General features: G+C 49.4%; 1 protein-coding gene across 6 annotated transcripts in view; it reads right to left on the minus strand.

The window, feature by feature from the left end:
• Positions 1-18,284, minus strand: part of DCAF17 (DDB1 and CUL4 associated factor 17) — a 221,467-nt gene that overhangs the window by 93,375 nt on the left and 109,808 nt on the right. For all 6 annotated transcript variants that reach the window (XM_063933481.1, XM_063933482.1, XM_063933480.1 and 3 more), the window contains one exon: positions 6,357-6,493. In XM_063933481.1, the coding sequence (XP_063789551.1) occupies positions 6,357-6,493 (137 nt within the window). The remainder of the gene's footprint in view (positions 1-6,356; positions 6,494-18,284) is intronic.

The raw sequence follows: 18,284 nt of genomic DNA on the forward strand, positions 1-18,284 counted from the left end.
GTCGTGTCTGCTGAGGAAGTCTGCTTCCCAGTTGTCCACTCCCGGAATGAACACTGCTGACAGTGAGCTTACATGATTTTCGGCCCAGCGAAGAATCCTGGCGGCTTCCGCCATTGCCACTCTGCTCCTTGTGCCGCCTTGGCGGTTTACATGAGCCACTGCGGTGATGTTGTCTGACTGGATCAGAACTAGTCTGTCGCGAAGTAAGGTCTCCGCTTGCCGTAGGGCGTTGTATATGGCCCTCAGTTCCAGGTTGTTGATGTGAAGACAAGTCTCTTGACTTGACCAAAGACCTTGGAAGTTTCTTCCCTGCGTGACTGCTCCCCAACCTCGGAGGCTCGCGTCCGTGGTCACCAGGATCCAGTCCTGAATGCCGAACCTACGGCCTTCTAGAAGGTGAGAACTCTGTAGCCACCACAGGAGAGATACCCTGGCTCTGGGGGACAGGGTGATCAACTGATGAATTTGTAGATGTGACCCGGACCACTTGTCCAGTAGGTCCCATTGGAAAGTCCTCGCATGGAACCTGCCGAAGCAAATGGCTTCGTATGATGCCACCATCTTTCCCAGGACTCGAGTGCAGTGATGCACTGACACCTGTTTTGACTTCAATAAGTTCCTGACCAGAGTCATGAGTTCCTGAGCTTTTTCTATCGGAAGATAAACTCTTTTCTGGTCTGTATCCAGAATCATGCCCAAGAAAGTCAGACGAGTCGTAGGAACCAACTGCGACTTCGGGATATTGAGAATACAGCAGTGTTGCTGTAACACCTTCAGTGAAAGTGAGACGCTGTTCAGCAATTGCTCTCTTGATCTCGCTTTTATGAGGAGATCGTCCAAGTACGGGATAATTGTGACACCTTGCTTGCGCAGAAGCACCATCATTTCCGCCATCACCTTGGTGAAAATCCTCGGGGCCGTGGAAAGCCCAAACGGCAACGTCTGAAATTGGTAATGACAATCCTGTACCGCAAATCTCAGGTACGCCTGATGAGGTGGATAAATGGGAACATGAAGGTATGCATCCTTTATGTCCAGAGATACCATAAAATCCCCCCCTTCCAGGCTGGCGATGACCGCTCTTAGCGATTCCATCTTGAACTTGAACCTTTTCAAGTATAGGTTCAGGGATTTTAAATTTAAAATGGGTCTGACCGAACCGTCCTGTTTCGGGACTACAAACTGGGTTGAGTAATATCCCCTCCCTTGTTGAAGCAGGGGAACCTTGACCACCACCTGTTGAAGATACAATTTGTGAATTGCATTTAACACCATCTCCCTTTCTGGGGGAGAGGCTCGTAGGGTCGATTTGAAAAACCGGCGAGGAGGCACCTCTTCGAATTCCAGCTTGTAACCCTGGGAAACAATTTCTATTGCCCAGGGATCCACCTGTGAGTGAACCCAGATGTGGATGAAAACTCGAAGATGTGCCCCACTGGGGCGGACTCCTGTAGCGGAGCACCAGCGGGAAGGACTTCTGTTCCTGGGAACTAGCTGTGTTGTGCAGCTTTTTTCCTCTGCCCTTACCTCTGGCAAGAAAGGACGCACCTCGTACTTTCTTGTTTCTTTGTGATCGAAAGGACTGCATTTGATAATGTGGCGCTTTCTTAGGCTGTGAGGGAATATAAGGCAAAAAATTTGATTTACCAGCTGTAGCTGTGGAGACCAGGTCCGAGAGACCTTCCCCAAACAATTCCTCCATATGCCTCTTTGAGTCGGCATCACCTGTCCATTGCCGGGTCCATAGGACTCGTCTAGCAGAAATCAACATAGCATTGATTCTAGAACCCAGTAGACTAATGTCTCTTTGAGCATCTCTCATATATAAAGACAGCGTCTTTTATATGCCCTAGGGTCAATAAAATGGTATCCTTATCTAGGGTCTCAATTTCCGCTGATAAGGTATCTGTCCATGCTGCTACCGCACTACAAACCCAGGCCGATGCAATCGCCGGTCTGAGTAAGGTACCAGAATGTGTGTAAATGGACTTCAAGGTAACCTCCTGCTTGCGGTCAGCAGGATCCCTGAGGGTAGCCGTATCTTGGGATGGCAGTGCTACCTTTTTGGATAATGTCAATGCTTTGTCCACCCTAGGGGAGGATTCCCACCGTATCCTGTCCGTTGGCGGGAAAGGATACGCCATAAGAATCCTTTTGGGAATCTGCAGTTTTATGTCTGGAGATTCCAAAGCTTTTTCACATAATTCGTTCAACTCATGTGAGGGGGGAAAGCTTACCTCTGGTTTCTTTCCCTTATACATGTGTACCCTCGTGTCAGGGACAGGGGGTTCCTCAGTGATATGCAAAACATCTTTTATTGCAATAATCATATATCGAATACATTTAGCCAATTTTGGCTGTAACTTTGCATCATCGTAGTCGACACTGGAGTCAGAATCCGTGTCGGTATCTGTGTCTACAATTTGGGATAGTGGGTGCTTTTGAGACCCCGAAGGTCCCTGCGACATAGGGGCAGACATGGGTCAGCTTTGTCTAATCTTTTGTGCAATAAATTTACATTAGCACTTAAAACATTCCACATATCCATCCAGTCAGGTGTCGGCGTTGTCGACGGAGACACCACATTCATTTTCTTCTCCTCCTCCTCCTGAAAGCCTTCTACCTCAGACATGTCGACACACGCGTACCGACACACCACACACTCAGGGAATCCTCTTATCTGAAGACAGTTCCCCCACAAGGCCCTTTGGAGAGACAGAGAGAGAGTATGCCAGCACACACCCAGCGCTATATGACCCAGGAAAAAACACTATATAAATATGTTTACCCAGTAGCACTGTTTGTAATATATAAATGCGCCAAATTATGTGCCCCCCCTCTTCTTCAAAACCCTCTTTCACCGTGGATTAAGCAGGGGAGAGTCCGGGGAGCTTCCTCTCAGCGCTGTGCTGTGGAGAAAATGGCGCTGGTGAGTGCTGAGGGAGAAGCCCCGACCCCTCGGCGGCGGGCTTCTGTCCCGCTCAAATATACTAAAAACTGGTGGGGGCTCTTTATATATACAGTGCCCAGCTGTATATATATATATTTTTGCCAGAGAGAGGTTTATATGCTGCCCAGGGCGCCCCCCCTGCGCCCTGCACCCTTACAGTGACTGCAGTGTGTGAGGTGTATGGGAGCAATGGCGCACAGCTTCACTGCTGTGCGTTACCTCAGTGAAGATCATGAAGTCTTCTGCCGCCTCTGAAGTCTTCTTTTCTTCTCATACTCACCCGGCTTCTACCTTCCGGCTCTGTGAGGAGGACGGCGGCGCGGCTCTGGCACGGACGGCGAGGGTGAGACCTGCGTACCGATCCCTCTGGAGCTAATGGTGTCCAGTAGCCTGAGAAGCAGAGCCTTGAAACTCACAGAAACTCCCCTCAGTCCCTTGATGCAGGGAGTCTGTTGCCAGCAGGCTCCCTGAACATAAAAAACCTAACAAATATACTTTCTGACAGGAAACTCAGGAGAGCTCCCTGTAATGCACCCAGTCTCCTCTGGGCACAGTAGTAAAACTGAGGTCTGGAGGAGGGGCATAGAGGGAGGAGCCAGTGCACACCCATACCTAAAGTCTTTCTTAAAGTGCCCATGTCTCCTGCGGAGCCCGTCTATCCCCATGGTCCTTACGGAGTCCCCAGCATCCTCTAGGACAGGGGTGGGGAACCTCCGGCCCGCGGGCCATATAAGGCCCGCGAAGCCGTTTGATCCGGCCCACCCGCTTCTCCCAGTGAGACACGCCGCCGGCGGCAGCGTGTCTCAGCTGTCAGTGTCAGGACAGGTAGGAGAGCACGGCGGCGGCGTGTAGAACTTGAAACCAGCCGCCGGTTCGTGAGCCAATCAGAGCTCGCGGACCGGCAGCCAATCAGGATCCGCGGCTGCCGGTCCGCGAGCTCTGATTGGCTCTGAAACCGGCGGCTGGTTTCAAGTCCTACACGCCGCCACCCAACATAGCCGCGCTCTCCTCCGTGTCCCGCCGAAAGGAGCGGTAAGTAGCACGGAAGGGGGGGGGGCACTGTGGGGGCATCTGTATACCTGGCACTGTGGGGGGCATCTGTATACCTGGCACTGTGGGGGGCATCTGTATACCTGGCACTGTGGGGGCATCTGTATACCTGGCACTGTGGGGACATCTGTATACCTGGCACTGTGAGGGGCATTTGTACACCTGGCACTGTGAGGGGCATTTGTATACCTGGCACTGTGAGGGGCATCTGTATACCTGGCACTGGGGGGGCATCTGTATACCTGGCACTGTGGGGGCATTTGTATACCTGGCACTGTGAGGGGCATTTGTACACCTGGCACTGTGAGGGGCATTTGTACACCTGGCACTGTGAGGGGCATTTGTATACCTGGCACTGTGAGGGGCATTTGTATACCTGGCACTGTGGGGGCAATTGTGGATCTGGCACTGCACTATTGGGGGCATATGTGTATCACGTCCCATTTTTACTGGCCACACCCATTTTTTTGGCGCGCGCACACACAGTACCTCTATGGGGCAGACCTGCTGGGGGGCATGGTAATTTTTAAAGTTGAGAATTTTTGTATGGCCCCCGAAGGATTTTATAAATATCCAAATGGCCCTCGGTAGAAAAAAGGTTCCCCACCCCTGCTCTAGGACGTAAGAGAAAATAATAATAATAAGCAATCTAGTCAGATTGCTTAGAATTTAAGCACTTATCTCCCCGTGTGTACCCCCCTTTGTACAACAAAAAAGGCGTTGTAGTCTAAAGTGTCTATCACTGGCTCTTCTTTACAAACACTTTATGGGGACTAATGTGTTTTGCTTTTAACTAGAAACAATATTACCTCATTACCCTCTGCATTGACTGACATTCTGCATGTAGTTAGCTTCAGAGAGCTTCCCCATACAGACCCCAGAAACAGCTGCCACAGGGCCAATAGCCCCGTCCCAGCTCTGACATCATCAGTCAGAAGGAAGGAGTGGCTTGCATACAGAGGCGTAGCTAGGGTTTTTCGGAGCCCAGGGCAAGATGGAAAATGGCGCCCCCCCCCCAAAAAAAAAAAAACAAAACAAAAAAAAAACAGGAAAAGAAGCATGTGCGCGCGACGCAGAAGGGGTGTGGCCACTGAAAATGGCCCACAGTGCCAGTTACATTGCCCCACAGTGCCAGATACAATGCCCCACAGTGCCAGATACAATGCCCCACAGTGCCAGTTACATTGCTCCACAGTGCCAGTTACATTGCCCCACAGTGCCAGATACAATGCCAGATACATGCCCCACAGTGCCAGATACAATGCCCCACAGTGCCAGTTACATGCCCCACAGTGCCAGATACAATGCCCCACAGTGCCAGATACAATGCCCCACTGTGCCAGTTACATTGCCCCACAGTGCGAGATACAATGCCCCACAGTGCTAGTTACATTGCCCCACAGTGCCAGTTACATTGCCCCACTGTGCCAGTTACATGCCCCACAGTGCCAGATACAATGCCCCACAGTGCCAGATACAATGCCTCACAGTGCCAGTTACATGCCCCACTGTGTTCTCCCCCCCCCCTGTTCCCCCCCCCCTGTTCCCCCCCGGTCACTCACCGGCGCGGCGCCGCTTGCTCTATGTGAGGGGAGGTGAGCGCAGCGCCTCTCCTTCCCCTCACCGCTCCAGGTCTCCGGCGGCTGTGTGGCGCCGGTTCGCTAGCCAATCAGAGCTCGCGGACCGGCAGCCAATCAGGAGCCGGTCCGCAAGCTCTGATTGGCTAACGCCGCCGGAGGCCGGACACAGCGCTGCTAGGGCTTTCAGCGGCGGTGAGGGGAGGGAGAGACGGTGCGCTCTCCTACCCTCACATCTTGACGGGGGCGAGTGGGGCATGATGCCCTGGCCGCCGACGGCGCCCCCCTCTCCTGGGCCTGCCAAGGCGCCCAGGGCACGTGCCCCACTCGCCCTACCCTAGATACGCCTCTGCTTGCATAGGTTAAAAATATGGAGACACATGCAGATGTAGACAAGCTTATGGCCTGTCTACCTCTATCTGTGCAGCCAGGTCTGTAACCGCTGCAGGGCGCACTATACGGCTTACTGAAAAGTGACAGGTTGAAAAAGAGGTCAACAAGCACTTTAGGCATGACAGGCGAAACAAAACAAAAATAAACATCATTCAAACAGATTGGGTGTCTTTGGAGGAAAATATATATATATCAATTCAGTAAATTCTAATGAAACAACATAAACATTCATAGAGGTTGTCAAGGACTGGGATGATGAGCTAGCAATATATTAACAATTTCATTTCAGTGGAAATCTAACAGCGGTTTGGCGATCTGTGACGGTTTAGGAACGCATTGGGCCGTGCAGCAATGCTGTGTATATTTCATAGAAATATTCTGTTCACCTAAATTTTCTGTATGACCCAAGGTAGACCTTCTGCAGTGTTTCCCCAGTGTTGGCTGCAATACGTAGCAGCCAGTTGTGACCAGTAACAGCTAGTAGTGAAGAGGTGTAATCAGACACTTGAGAGAGAGGTTCCCCCTGAAAAGTGAGACCAGGCAACACATTAATATAAATGCACAATGTATGATATATACAGTTGCCTCAGAATAAAATACAAATGGCAGTACCGATAACTGATTAACATTCATAGTAAAATCCCGCAGGGTCTCCAGGCCAGGAGCAGATTACAAAAAAAACTGCCAGAAATGAATGAAAACCGAAAAGAATATATTGTGAAAGTGTTCATAACCATTGTACATACAAGAGCAAGTTTGTACAGGTACAAAACAGCCCAACTGTGCTCACTGACTCCACCCCTTGGAGGAAATTGGCATTGCAACATGGTGGATCACCATCACCGATAAAACAAGTAAAAATAAAAAATACAATAAAAATTTCAAGATGGGCAATTTTGAAGTGTGGAAAAAAAAAATATGATTAGGGCTTTACCAAAGCACCTCTGCACTGCAATAAAGCAAGTAATCTGGGGCCCAGAGCTGCTTCACACATTTTAATAGTCTATGGGGCTAATTCAGTAAGGATTGCACAAGCGATCCTTACTGTATTTTCCCGATCCTGCGATTGCATCGTAGAAATGCCTCTGCCTAATTGACAGGTAGAGGCGTTCGCGGGGAGGGGGCAATTTCCGGGAGTGGTGAGGCCGTTGCAGATGGATATCGCAGTCGCTGGTCATTACAGATGCAATGCGATCTTAAATGCAGGAAGGAGGTGGCATGCACATGCTCCTGCATTTGCATTGCACAGAACTGCAATTTTGCAATTGCAATCCTTACTGAATTAGGCCCTAGGTGTATATCAAATCAATGTCTCACCCATTCCAAAAAACAAAAGTACAACACACTTGATTGCATTTAAGGTGCAGACTCCATAGATTTGCAGAAACCTGAACTTTTGTATCTGTAATTTAACGTTACAATGTGTTGTTTGCATGGATAATTGAATAAGTTGCAAGTTTGTATTCAAAAGAATACTGATCAGCAAGTCATGAAATCCAATTTACTTGCAATATCACGGAGGAGCTCCGATTACTCGCACTATTCAGAGAGTTGGGCTCCTGTGCATTTAAGATGTACGTGAACAAAGCTTAGCGAAATATGTGTTGCTGCGAGTTATACTAAGCAGATGCCAAGTGCCGTTTAAGAGAGGAGGAGGCCTGTGTGCAATCTCCATGCCCCCCTCCTCTCTCGCCATGCAGTTGCGAGTAGACTCCGGTACTGTGTTAAGAGTCTATTGCACGTGCACTGGTCTCCGGAAAAATGGTGGTCACAATATTTTCCCTGGGATTTCAGCAGCACTGATGCTGGGCTCTGGAGAGGCGAGTGTAATGTAAGGGTGTAGGGTGTGCCTACATTATAGGGCTCAAGACATTCAACTGACCAATGATAAAACGATCACCATTTAGAGCAGGGGTGGGGAACCTTTTTCCTGCGAAGGGCCATTTGTATTTTTTCAAAATCATTCGCGGGTAATTTTTTAAGCCCCCCCCCCCACCACCACCACCACCACCAATGTGTGCTCTCTCTTAGGAAAATAGGCGTGGCCACAGTAATAGCTGCTCACGCATAACTCCCCCTTCATGCCCACAGTCACTGCCCAGCACATACACCCCCCCTTCATGCCCACAGTCACTGCCCAGCACATACACCCCCCCTTCATGCCCACAGTCACTGCCCAGCACATACATCCCCCCTTCATGCCCACAGTCACTGCCCAGCACATACAACCCCTTCCCCCTTCATGCAACCAGTCATTGTACCGCAGTTCAGCCTCACAGGTGCAGCCACCAAAGACAGCAGCTGCCGGAGGATGAGAAGAGAGCTCTGCACCGCGCAACCAGACCACAGTGAGGAGAGACAGGCAGCCGGCTGGGCTTCCATCGGGCATTGTGTACTAGGCTGAGGACCCGCCCACTGGTAGCTCCAAGGGCGTCATCCAGTCTTCTACAAAGGGGAAGTATGGGCCTCGGAGCCACCTGCGGTGCACTACATGATGGGAGATTTAGTTTTCTCACACTGTACTCTGAATAAAGGGCACAGTGTGAGAAAATAAGAATTTACTTACCGATAATTCTATTTCTCATAGTCCGTAGTGGATGCTGGGAACTCCGTAAGGACCATGGGGAATAGCGGCTCCGCAGGAGACTGGGCACAAATAGAAAGCTTTAGTACTACCTGGTGTGCACTGGCTCCTCCCCCTATGACCCTCCTCCAAGCCTCAGTTAGGATACTGTGCCCGGACGAGCGTACACAATAAGGAAGGATTTTGAATCCCGGGTAAGACTCATACCAGCCACACCAATCACACCGTATAACTTGTGATCTGAACCGAGTTTACAGTATGATAAACAGAGGAGCCTCTAGAAAAGATGGCTCACTACAACAATAACCCGATTTAGTTAACAATAACTATGTACAAGTATTGCAGACAATCCGCACTTGGGATGGGCGCCCAGCATCCACTACGGACTATGAGAAATAGAATTATCGGTAAGTAAATTCTTATTTTCTCTGACGTCCTAGTGGATGCTGGGAACTCCGTAAGGACCATGGGGATTATACCAAAGCTCCCAAACAGGCGGGAGAGTGCGGATGACTCTGTAGCACCGAATGAGAGAACTCCAGGTCCTCCTCAGCCAGGGTATCAAATTTGTAGAATTTAGCAAACGTGTTTGCCCCTGACCAAGTAGCTGCTCGGCAAAGTTGTAAAGCCGAGACCCCTCGGGCGGCCGCCCAAGATGAGCCCACTTTCCGTGTGGAATGGGCTTTTACAGATTTCGGCTGTGGCAGGCCTGCCACAGAATGTGCAAGCTGAATTGTACTACAAATCCAACGAGCAATAGTCTGCTTAGAAGCAGGAGCACCCAGCTTGTTGGGTGCATACAGGATAAGCAGCGAGTCAGATTTTCTGACTCCAGCCGTCCTGGAAACGTATATTTTCAGGGCCCTGACTACGTCCAGCAACTTGGAGTCCTCCAAGTCCCTAGTAGCCGCAGGTACCACAATAGGCTGATTCAGGTGAAACGCTGAAACCACCTTAGGGAGAAATTGAAGACGAGTCCTCAATTCTGCCCTATCCGTATGAAAAATTAGGTAAGGGCTTTTATAGGATAAAGCCGCCAATTCTGACACGCGCCTGGCTGAAGCCAGGGCCAATAGCATTACCACTTTTCATGTGAGATATTTTAAGTCCACAGTGGTGAGTGGTTCAAACCAATGTGATTTTAGGAACCCCAAAACCACATTGAGATCCCAAGGTGCCACTGGAGGCACAAAAGGAGGCTGTATATGCAGCACCCCTTTGACAAACGTCTGAACTTCAGGAACTGAAGCCAGTTCTTTTTGGAAGAAGATCGACAGGGCCGAAATTTGAACCTTAATGGACCCTAATTTTAGGCCCATAGACAGTCCTGTTTGCAGGAAATGCAGGAAACGACCCAGTTGAAATTCCTCTGTAGGGGCCTTCCTGGCCTCGCACCACGCAACATATTTACGCCAAATACGGTGATAATGCTGCACGGTTACATCCTTCCTGGCTTTGATCAGGGTAGGGATGACTTCATCCGGAATGCCTTTTTCCTTCAGGATCCGGCGTTCAACCGCCATGCCGTCAAACGCAGCCGCGGTAAGTCTTGGAACAGACAGGGTCCCTGCTGGAGCAGGTCCCTTCGTAGAGGTAGAGGCCACGGGTCCTCCGTGAGCATCTCTTGAAGTTCCGGGTACCAAGTCCTTCTTGGCCAATCCGGAGCCACGAGTATAGTCCTTACTCCTCTCCTTCTTATGATTCTCAGTACCTTGGGTATGAGAGGCAGAGGAGGGAACACATACACTGACTGGTACACCCACGGTGTTACCAGAGCTTCCACAGCTATTGCCTGAGGGTCCCGTGACCTGGCGCAATACCGGTCTAGTTTTTTGTTGAGGCGTGACGCCATCATGTCCACCTTTGGTTTTTCCCAACGGTTCACAATCATGTGGAAGACTTCTGGGTGAAGTCCCCACTCTCCCGGGTGGAGGTCGTGCCTGCTGAGGAAGTCTGCTTCCCAGTTGTCCACTCCCGGAATGAACACTGCTGACAGTGCTATCACATGATTTTCCGCCCAGCGAAGAATCCTTGCAACTTCTGCCATTGCCCTCCTGCTTCTTGTGCCGCCCTGTCTGTTTGCGTGGGCGACTGCCGTGATGTTGTCTGACTGAATCAGCACCGGCTGACCTTGAAGCAGAGGTCGTGCTAGGCTTAGAGCATTGTAGATGGCCCTTAGCTCCAGGATATTTATGTGAAGTGATGTCTCCAGGCTTGACTACAAGCCCTGGAAATTTCTTCCTTGTGTGACTGCTCCCCAGCCTCTCAGGCTGGCATCCGTGGTCACCAGGACCCAGTCCTGAATGCCGAATCTGCGGCCCTCTAGAAGATGAGCACTCTGCAACCACCACAGGAGAGACACCCTTGTCCTTGGGGACAGGGTTATCCGCTGATGCATCTGAAGATGCGATCCGGACCATTTGTCCAGCAGATCCCACTGGAATGTTCTTGCGTGGAATCTGCCGAATGGAATCGCTTCGTAGGAAGCTACCATCTTTCCCAAGACTCTTGTGCATTGATGCACTGAGACTTGCCTTGGTTTCAGGAGGTTTCTGACCAGTTCGGATAACTCCCTGGCTTTCTCCTCCGGAAGGAACACCTTTTTCTGGACTGTGTCCAGAATCATCCCTAGGAACAGAAGACGTGTTGTCGGAATCAGCTGCGATTTTGGGATATTTAGAATCCAGCCGTGCTGCCGTAGCACTACTTGAGATAGGGCTACTCCGACTACTAACTGTTCTCTGGATCTTGCTCTTATCAGGAGATCGTCCAAGTAAGGGATAATTAAAACGCCTTTTCTTCGAAGAAGAATCATCATTTCGGCCATTACCTTGGTAAAGACCCGAGGTGCCGTGGATAATCCAAACGGCAGCGTCTGAAACTGATAGTGACAGTTTTGTACCACAAACCTGAGGTACCCTTGATGAGAAGGGTAAATGGGGACATGGAGGTAGGCATCTTTGATGTCCAGAGACACCATATAGTCCCCCTCTTCCAGGTTTGCGATCACTGCCCTGAGTGACTCCATCTTGAATTTGAACCTCTGTATGTAAGTGTTCAAAGACTTCAGATTTAAAATTGGTCTCACCGAACCGTCCGGCTTCGGTACCACAAACAGCGTGGAATAATACCCCTTCCCTTGTTGCAGGAGGGGTACCTTGATTATCACCTGCTGGGAATACAGCTTGTGAACTGCCTCCAATACTGCCTCCCTGTCGGAGGGAGACGTTGGTAAAGCAGACTTCAGGAACCGGCGAGGGGGAGACGTCTCGAACTCCAATTTGTACCCCTGAGATACTACTTGCAGGATCCAGGGGTCCACTTGCGAGTGAGCCCACTGCGCGCTGAAATTCTTGAGACGGGCCCCCACCGTGCCTGAGTCCGCTTGTAAGGCCCCAGCGTCATGCTGAGGACTTGGCAGAAGCGGGGGAGGGCTTTTGTTCCTGGGAAGTGGCTGTCTGTTGCAGTCTTTTTCCCCTTCCTCTGCCCCGGGGCAGAAAAGAGGAACCTTTTGCCCGCTTGCCCTTATGGGGACGAAAGGACTGAGCCGGATAAGACGGCGTCTTTTTATGTTGAGAGGCTACCTGGGGTAAAAATGTGGATTTCCCAGCAGTTGCCGTGGCCACCAGGTCCGATAGACCGACCCCAAATAACTCCTCCCCTTTATAAGGCAATATTTCCATATGCCGTTTAGAGTCCGCATCACCTGACCACTGTCGCGTCCATAATCCTCTTCTGGCAGAAATGGACAGCGCACTCACTCTTGAAGCCAGAGTGGAAATATCCCTCTGTGCATCTCGCATATATAGAAATGCATCTTTTAAATGCTCTATAGTCAACAATATACTGTCCCTATCCAGGGTATCAATATTTTCAGTCAGGGAATCCGACCAAGCCACCCCAGCGCTGCACATCCAGGCTGAGGCGATTGCTGGTCGCAGTATAACACCAGTATGTGTGTATATACTTTTAAGGATATTCTCCAGTTTTCTGTCACCTGGTTCCTTGAGGGCGGCCGTATCAGGAGACGGTAACGCCACTTGTTTTGATAAGCGTGTGAGCGCTTTATCCACTCTAGGGGGTGTTTCCCAACGCGCCCTAACCTCTGGCGGGAAAGGGTATAATGCCAATAACTTTTTAGAAATTATCAGTTTTTTATCGGGGGAAACCCACGCTTCATCACACACCTCATTTAATTCGTCTGATTCAGGAAAAACTACAGGTAGTTTTTTCACACCCCACATAATACCCTTTTTAGTGGTACTTGCAGTATCAGAAATGTTTAACACCTCTCTCATTGCCGTGATCATGTAACGTGTGGCCCTACTGGAAGTCACGTTTCTCTCCTCACCGTCGACACTGGAGTCAGTATCCGTGTCGACGTCAGTATCCACCACCTGAGGTAACGGCCTTTTTAGAGACCCTGATGGTTTTTGAGACGCCTGGACAGGGACCAGCTGATTAGTCGGCTGTCTCACGTCATCAACCGTCTTTTGTAAGGAGCTGACACTGTCACGTAAATCCTTCCATAAAGCCATCCACTCAGGTGTCGACTCCTTAGGGGGTGACATCTCTATTATAGGCAATTGCCCCGCCTCCACATCATTTTCCTCCTCATACATGTCGACACAAACGTACCGACACACAGCACACGCACAGGGAATGCTCTGATAGAGGACAGGACCCCACTAGCCCTTTGGGGAGACAGAGGGAGAGTATGCCAGCACACACCAGAGCGCTATATATAGATATAGGGACAACCTTATATAAGTGTTTCTCCCTTATAGCTGCTGTATTGTTAATAACCCGCCAATTAGTGCCCCCCTCTCTTTTTTACCCTGTTTCTGTAGTGCAGGACTGCAGGGGAGAGTCAGGGAGACGTCCTTCCAGCGGAGCTGTGAGGGAAAATGGCGCCTGTGTGCTGAGGAGATAGGCTCCGCCCCCTTCTCAGCGGCCTTTCTCACGCTTTTTGTGAAAATCTGGCAGGGGTTAAAATTCATCCATATAGCCCAGGAGCTATATGTGATGTATTTTTAGCCAGCCAAGGTGTTTCTATTGCTGCTCAGGGCGCCCCCCCCTAGCGCCCTGCACCCTCAGTGACTGGAGTGTGAAGCGTGCTGAGAAGCAATGGCGCACAGCTGCAGTGCTGTGCGCTACCTTGTGGAAGACAGGATGTCTTCTGCCGCCGATTTGCCGGACTCTTCTTGCTTCTGGCTCTGTAAGGGGGCCGGCGGCGCGGCTCTGGGACCGAGCTCCAAGGCTGGGCCTGTGAGCGGTCCCTCTGGAGCTAATGGTGTCCAGTAGCCAAGAAGCCCAATCCACTCTGCACGCAGGTGAGTTCGCTTCTTCTCCCCTTAGTCCCTCGATGCAGTGAGCCTGTTGCCAGCAGGTCTCACTGAAAATAAAAAACCTAAACTAAAACTTTCACTAAGAAGCTCAGGAGAGCCCCTAGTGTGCACCCTTCTCGTTCGGGCACAAAAATCTAACTGAGGCTTGGAGGAGGGTCGTAGGGGGAGGAGCCAGTGCACACCAGGTAGTACTAAAGCTTTCTATTTGTGCCAAGTCTCCTGCGGAGCCGCTATTCCCCATGGTCCTTACGGAGTTCCCAGCATCCACTAGGACGTCAGAGAAATATACGTTATGGTAAGAACTTACCGTTGATAACGTGATTTCTCTTATGTCCACAGGTATCCACAGGATAACATTGGGATATGGTTGAGCGACAGCGGAAATGGCACCAACACGGTCACGAGCTTTCTGGCCTCCCAGGATGCATCGGGGCCCTCACCATATAGTCCCGCCCACTGACTCAGTCAAATCAGTTCTTTCCACAGCGATTTTAGGCAGGAACAGCAGGTAGAGACCTGTTTAGGCGATAAGAACACACATGCACACCCTTCCATACAAGAAGGAAGAGGTTTTAGTGATTGTCAAGATCCTCAAATCAGATGTGTCAGGGTGGGATCCCTGTGGATACCTGTGGACATAAGAGAAATCACGTTATCAACGGTAAGTTCTTACCATAACGTATATTTCTCTGGCTGGGTCCACAGGATAATCCACAGGATAACATTGGGATTCCCAAAGCCATTTTAGTGGTGGGGACGCTCCTGATTGCACAGGAGGACCTTTCGCCCGAAGTCTGCGGCATGAGAGGCAAAAGTATCCAAGGCATAATGTCTAATGAATGTGTTTATGGAAGACCATGTGGCTGCCTTACATATCTGTTCTGCTGAAGCACCCTGTTGTGCTGCCCAAGAAGGACCTACCTTACGTGTAGAGTGTGCAGAGACATTAGCCGGAATAGGGAGATCTGCATGAGAATAAGCTTCTGATATTACCATTCGGAGCCATCTCGCCAGCGTCTTTTTACTAGCAGGCCATCCTCTTCTATGGAATCCGTAGAGGATGAAGAGAGAATCTGTTTTTCTGATGGCACTAGTACGATCTATGTAGATTCTTAAGGCTCGGACCACGTCCAGCGACGCTTCTCCCGCAGATAGTCCCGATACCTGAAAAGCTGGGACTACAATCTCTTCATTCAGGTGAAACTTTGATACCACCTTTGGAAGATAACTAGATCTCGTTCTGAGAAGTGCTCTGTCTGGAAAAAAACTTAGGAAAGGAGACTTACATGATAATGCTCCTAAATCTGACACTCTTCTGGTTGACGCCATTGCCAGTAAAAAAAGCACTTTAGCCGTTAACCATTTAAGATCTGCTCTCTTAAGTGGTTCAAACAGAGGACCCTGGAGAAATTTAAGAACTAAATTCAAATCCCAGGGCGCTGCAGGAGGAACAAATGGAGGTTGAATATGTACTACTCCCTGAAAAAAGGTACGTACATCCTGTAAATCAGCAATCTTTCGCTGAAACCATACAGTTAACGCTGATACTTGAACTCTCAAGGAAGCAACTTTCAAACCTTTATCCAATACTTCTTGAAGGAAATCCAAAATCCTGGACACTTTAAAAGATCTTGGATTTAAATTTTTTCCAGTACACCAATGAATATAGGCTTGCCATATTCTATGATACACACGGGCCGAAGAAGGCTTTCTTGCTCTAAGCATAGTTTGGATTACTTGATTCGAAAACCCTTTAGCCTCTAGAGGTTTCAACAGCCACGCCGTCAAAGACAGGCGATCCAGATGACTGTGACAACAAGGACCCAGCATTAGCAGATCTGGACGTTGAGGGAGCAGTATCGGTGGTTCCACGGACATCCTCAGTAGATCTGTGTACCAATGCCTTCTTGGCCAAGCTGGAGCTATTAGAATTATTGCTCCTTTTGCTTGCTTTATTTTTCTCACTACTCTGGGTAACAGAGATATTGGAGGGAACAGATATGCCAGCTGAAACCTCCATTCTACTGACAGTGCGTCTACAAGGACCGCTCCTGGGTCCCTTGTTCTCGATCCGTACCTTGGAACTTTGTTGTTTAGACGAGACGCCATGAGATCTATCTCTGGTAGACCCCATCTGTTCACCAGTGTCTGAAACACTTCTGGGTGTAATGCCCATCCGGTTTCCTGAATGGTGTGTCGACTGAGAAAATCCGCTTCCCAGTTCAGTACACCCGGGACAAATACTGCTGACAATGCTGGGAGATGGAGTTCTGCCCATCTTAGAATGGGAGCTACTTCCTCGATCAGTCTCTTGCTGTGAGTTCCTCCTTGATGATTGAGGTACGCTACTGCCGTTGCATTGTCTGAGCGAATCTGGACTGGTCTTCCTTGCAGACTGTCCTTTGCCTGAATTAGAGCCAAGTAAATGGCCCTTATTTCTAACAGATTTATTGGCAGGCGACTTTCCCTTGCGGTCCATTTTCCCTGGAACCACAGGCTTCCGAGTACAGCCCCCCAGCCTTGCAGGCTGGCATCTGTTGTCAGGACTTGCCACTCTTTTATCCAAAAGGGTCTCCCCTTGTTTAAATTGTCTGTCTGTAGCCACTATGCTAGAGACCTTTTTATGTTTACTGGAAACTTTATCATCTGCTTTTTTATCATCTGATGATCCCCATTCCATTTGGTCAGAATAAGGTGCTGCAATGGTCTGGAGTGGAATTGCGCAAACTCCACCATGTCGAAGGTTGATACAATCAGACCTAACAGTCGCATTGCTGCATGGACTGACATTGTCTGGGCGTGCAACGCTTCCTGAGCCATGACCTGCACCTTCACTATCTTTTTCTCTGCTAAGAGAACTTTCTGTAGGTCTGAATCCAATATGGCCCCCAAATGAACCATCCGCTGTGACGGATTCAGGGACGACTTTTCCCAATTTATGAGCCACCCATGTCTCTGTAAACAAACTATCGTCTGTTGAAGATGGCTCAACAGTAAATCTTGCGATTGTGCTAAAAGTAACAGGTTGTCGAGGTATGAGAATATTCTTATCCCCTGTTTGCGCAGACAAGCTGCCATAACCACCATGATCTTGGTAAACACCCTGGGTGCTGTTGCTAGCCCGAAGGGCAAGGCTTGGAACTGAAAATGTTCCTGGAGGGTGGCAAACCTGAGGTAACACTGATGCGACAGTGCTATAGGCACATGTAGGTAAGCAACCCGTACATCCAGAGATACCATGTAATCTCCCGGTTCCATAGCCAACATTATGGAGCGTAGCGTCTCAATGTGGAACTTCGGGATCCAAATGTATTTGTTCAACCTTTTCAGATTGAGAATTGGTCGATATGACCAATTTGGCTTCTGGATTAGAAATAGATTGGAGTAAAACCCCTGTCCCCTTTGTGATGGAGGTACTGGGACAATCACACCTGACTGCAGTAATTTTTGGACTGCTTCTTGCAGGGCATTGGCCTTCGACTCTATACGAGACGGGCTGGTGCAAAAAAATCTTTGAGGAGGCTGCATCCTGAATGGGAACCCTTACCCCTGAGATATTACCTTCTGCACCCAAGCATCTGCTGTTGACTGTTGCCATATGTGTGCAAAATGAAGGAGTCGGCCCCCAACCCTGGAATCCTCCAGGCGGAGGCCCATCTCTTTAGGCTGACGATTTCTGTTCAGGCTTGGAAGCTGGATTTTGCTAGCCCACTGCTTCCTACCCCTGGATTTAAACTGGGGTTGCTTAGGCTCCTTTTTAGCTTTCGCTTTGCTTTGCCAACGAAATGAGCGAAATTTTAAACCCTTAGACTTAGGGTTATAGGTAGCCGGAAATCTGACCTTCTTTGATTCAGCCTCTGATTCTAGGATATCCGATAAAGGTTTTCCAAATAATATATTACCAACGAAAGGCAATGCTTTAAATTCTTTCTTGGATTCCGCATCTGCCTTCCAGGTACGTAGCCAAACTGCTCTGCGAGCGACTACTGTCAAGGCTGAAGCTTTAGAAGCAACTGTACCTACATCAATTGCTGCTTCTTCCAAGTACTGGGCAGATTGTCTTAAACGGCAAAAACGATCCTCTTGCTCCCTTGTAGGAGAAGGGATGTCATTCTCTAGTTCCTCTATCCATTCCCCCATTACTTTTGCTACGCAGGCCGAAGCCATAGCAGGTCTTACCACTGCTCCTACTAGAGAAAACAAATTTTTCAAAAGGCTCTCTACCCTTCTGTCTGTGACATCATTTAGTGAGGTAGATGACAGTGGTAAAGCAGATTTATGCACGAGTCGCAGAACATGTGCATCTACTTTTGGCGGAACTTCTCTTTTCGAACAATTCACAGCTGGAAATGGATAATAAGAATCCCATCTTTTAGGAATTT

Source organism: Pseudophryne corroboree, chromosome 7 (assembly GCF_028390025.1).
Source record: "Pseudophryne corroboree isolate aPseCor3 chromosome 7, aPseCor3.hap2, whole genome shotgun sequence".
In the NCBI taxonomy this organism is placed as follows: domain Eukaryota; kingdom Metazoa; phylum Chordata; class Amphibia; order Anura; family Myobatrachidae; genus Pseudophryne; species Pseudophryne corroboree.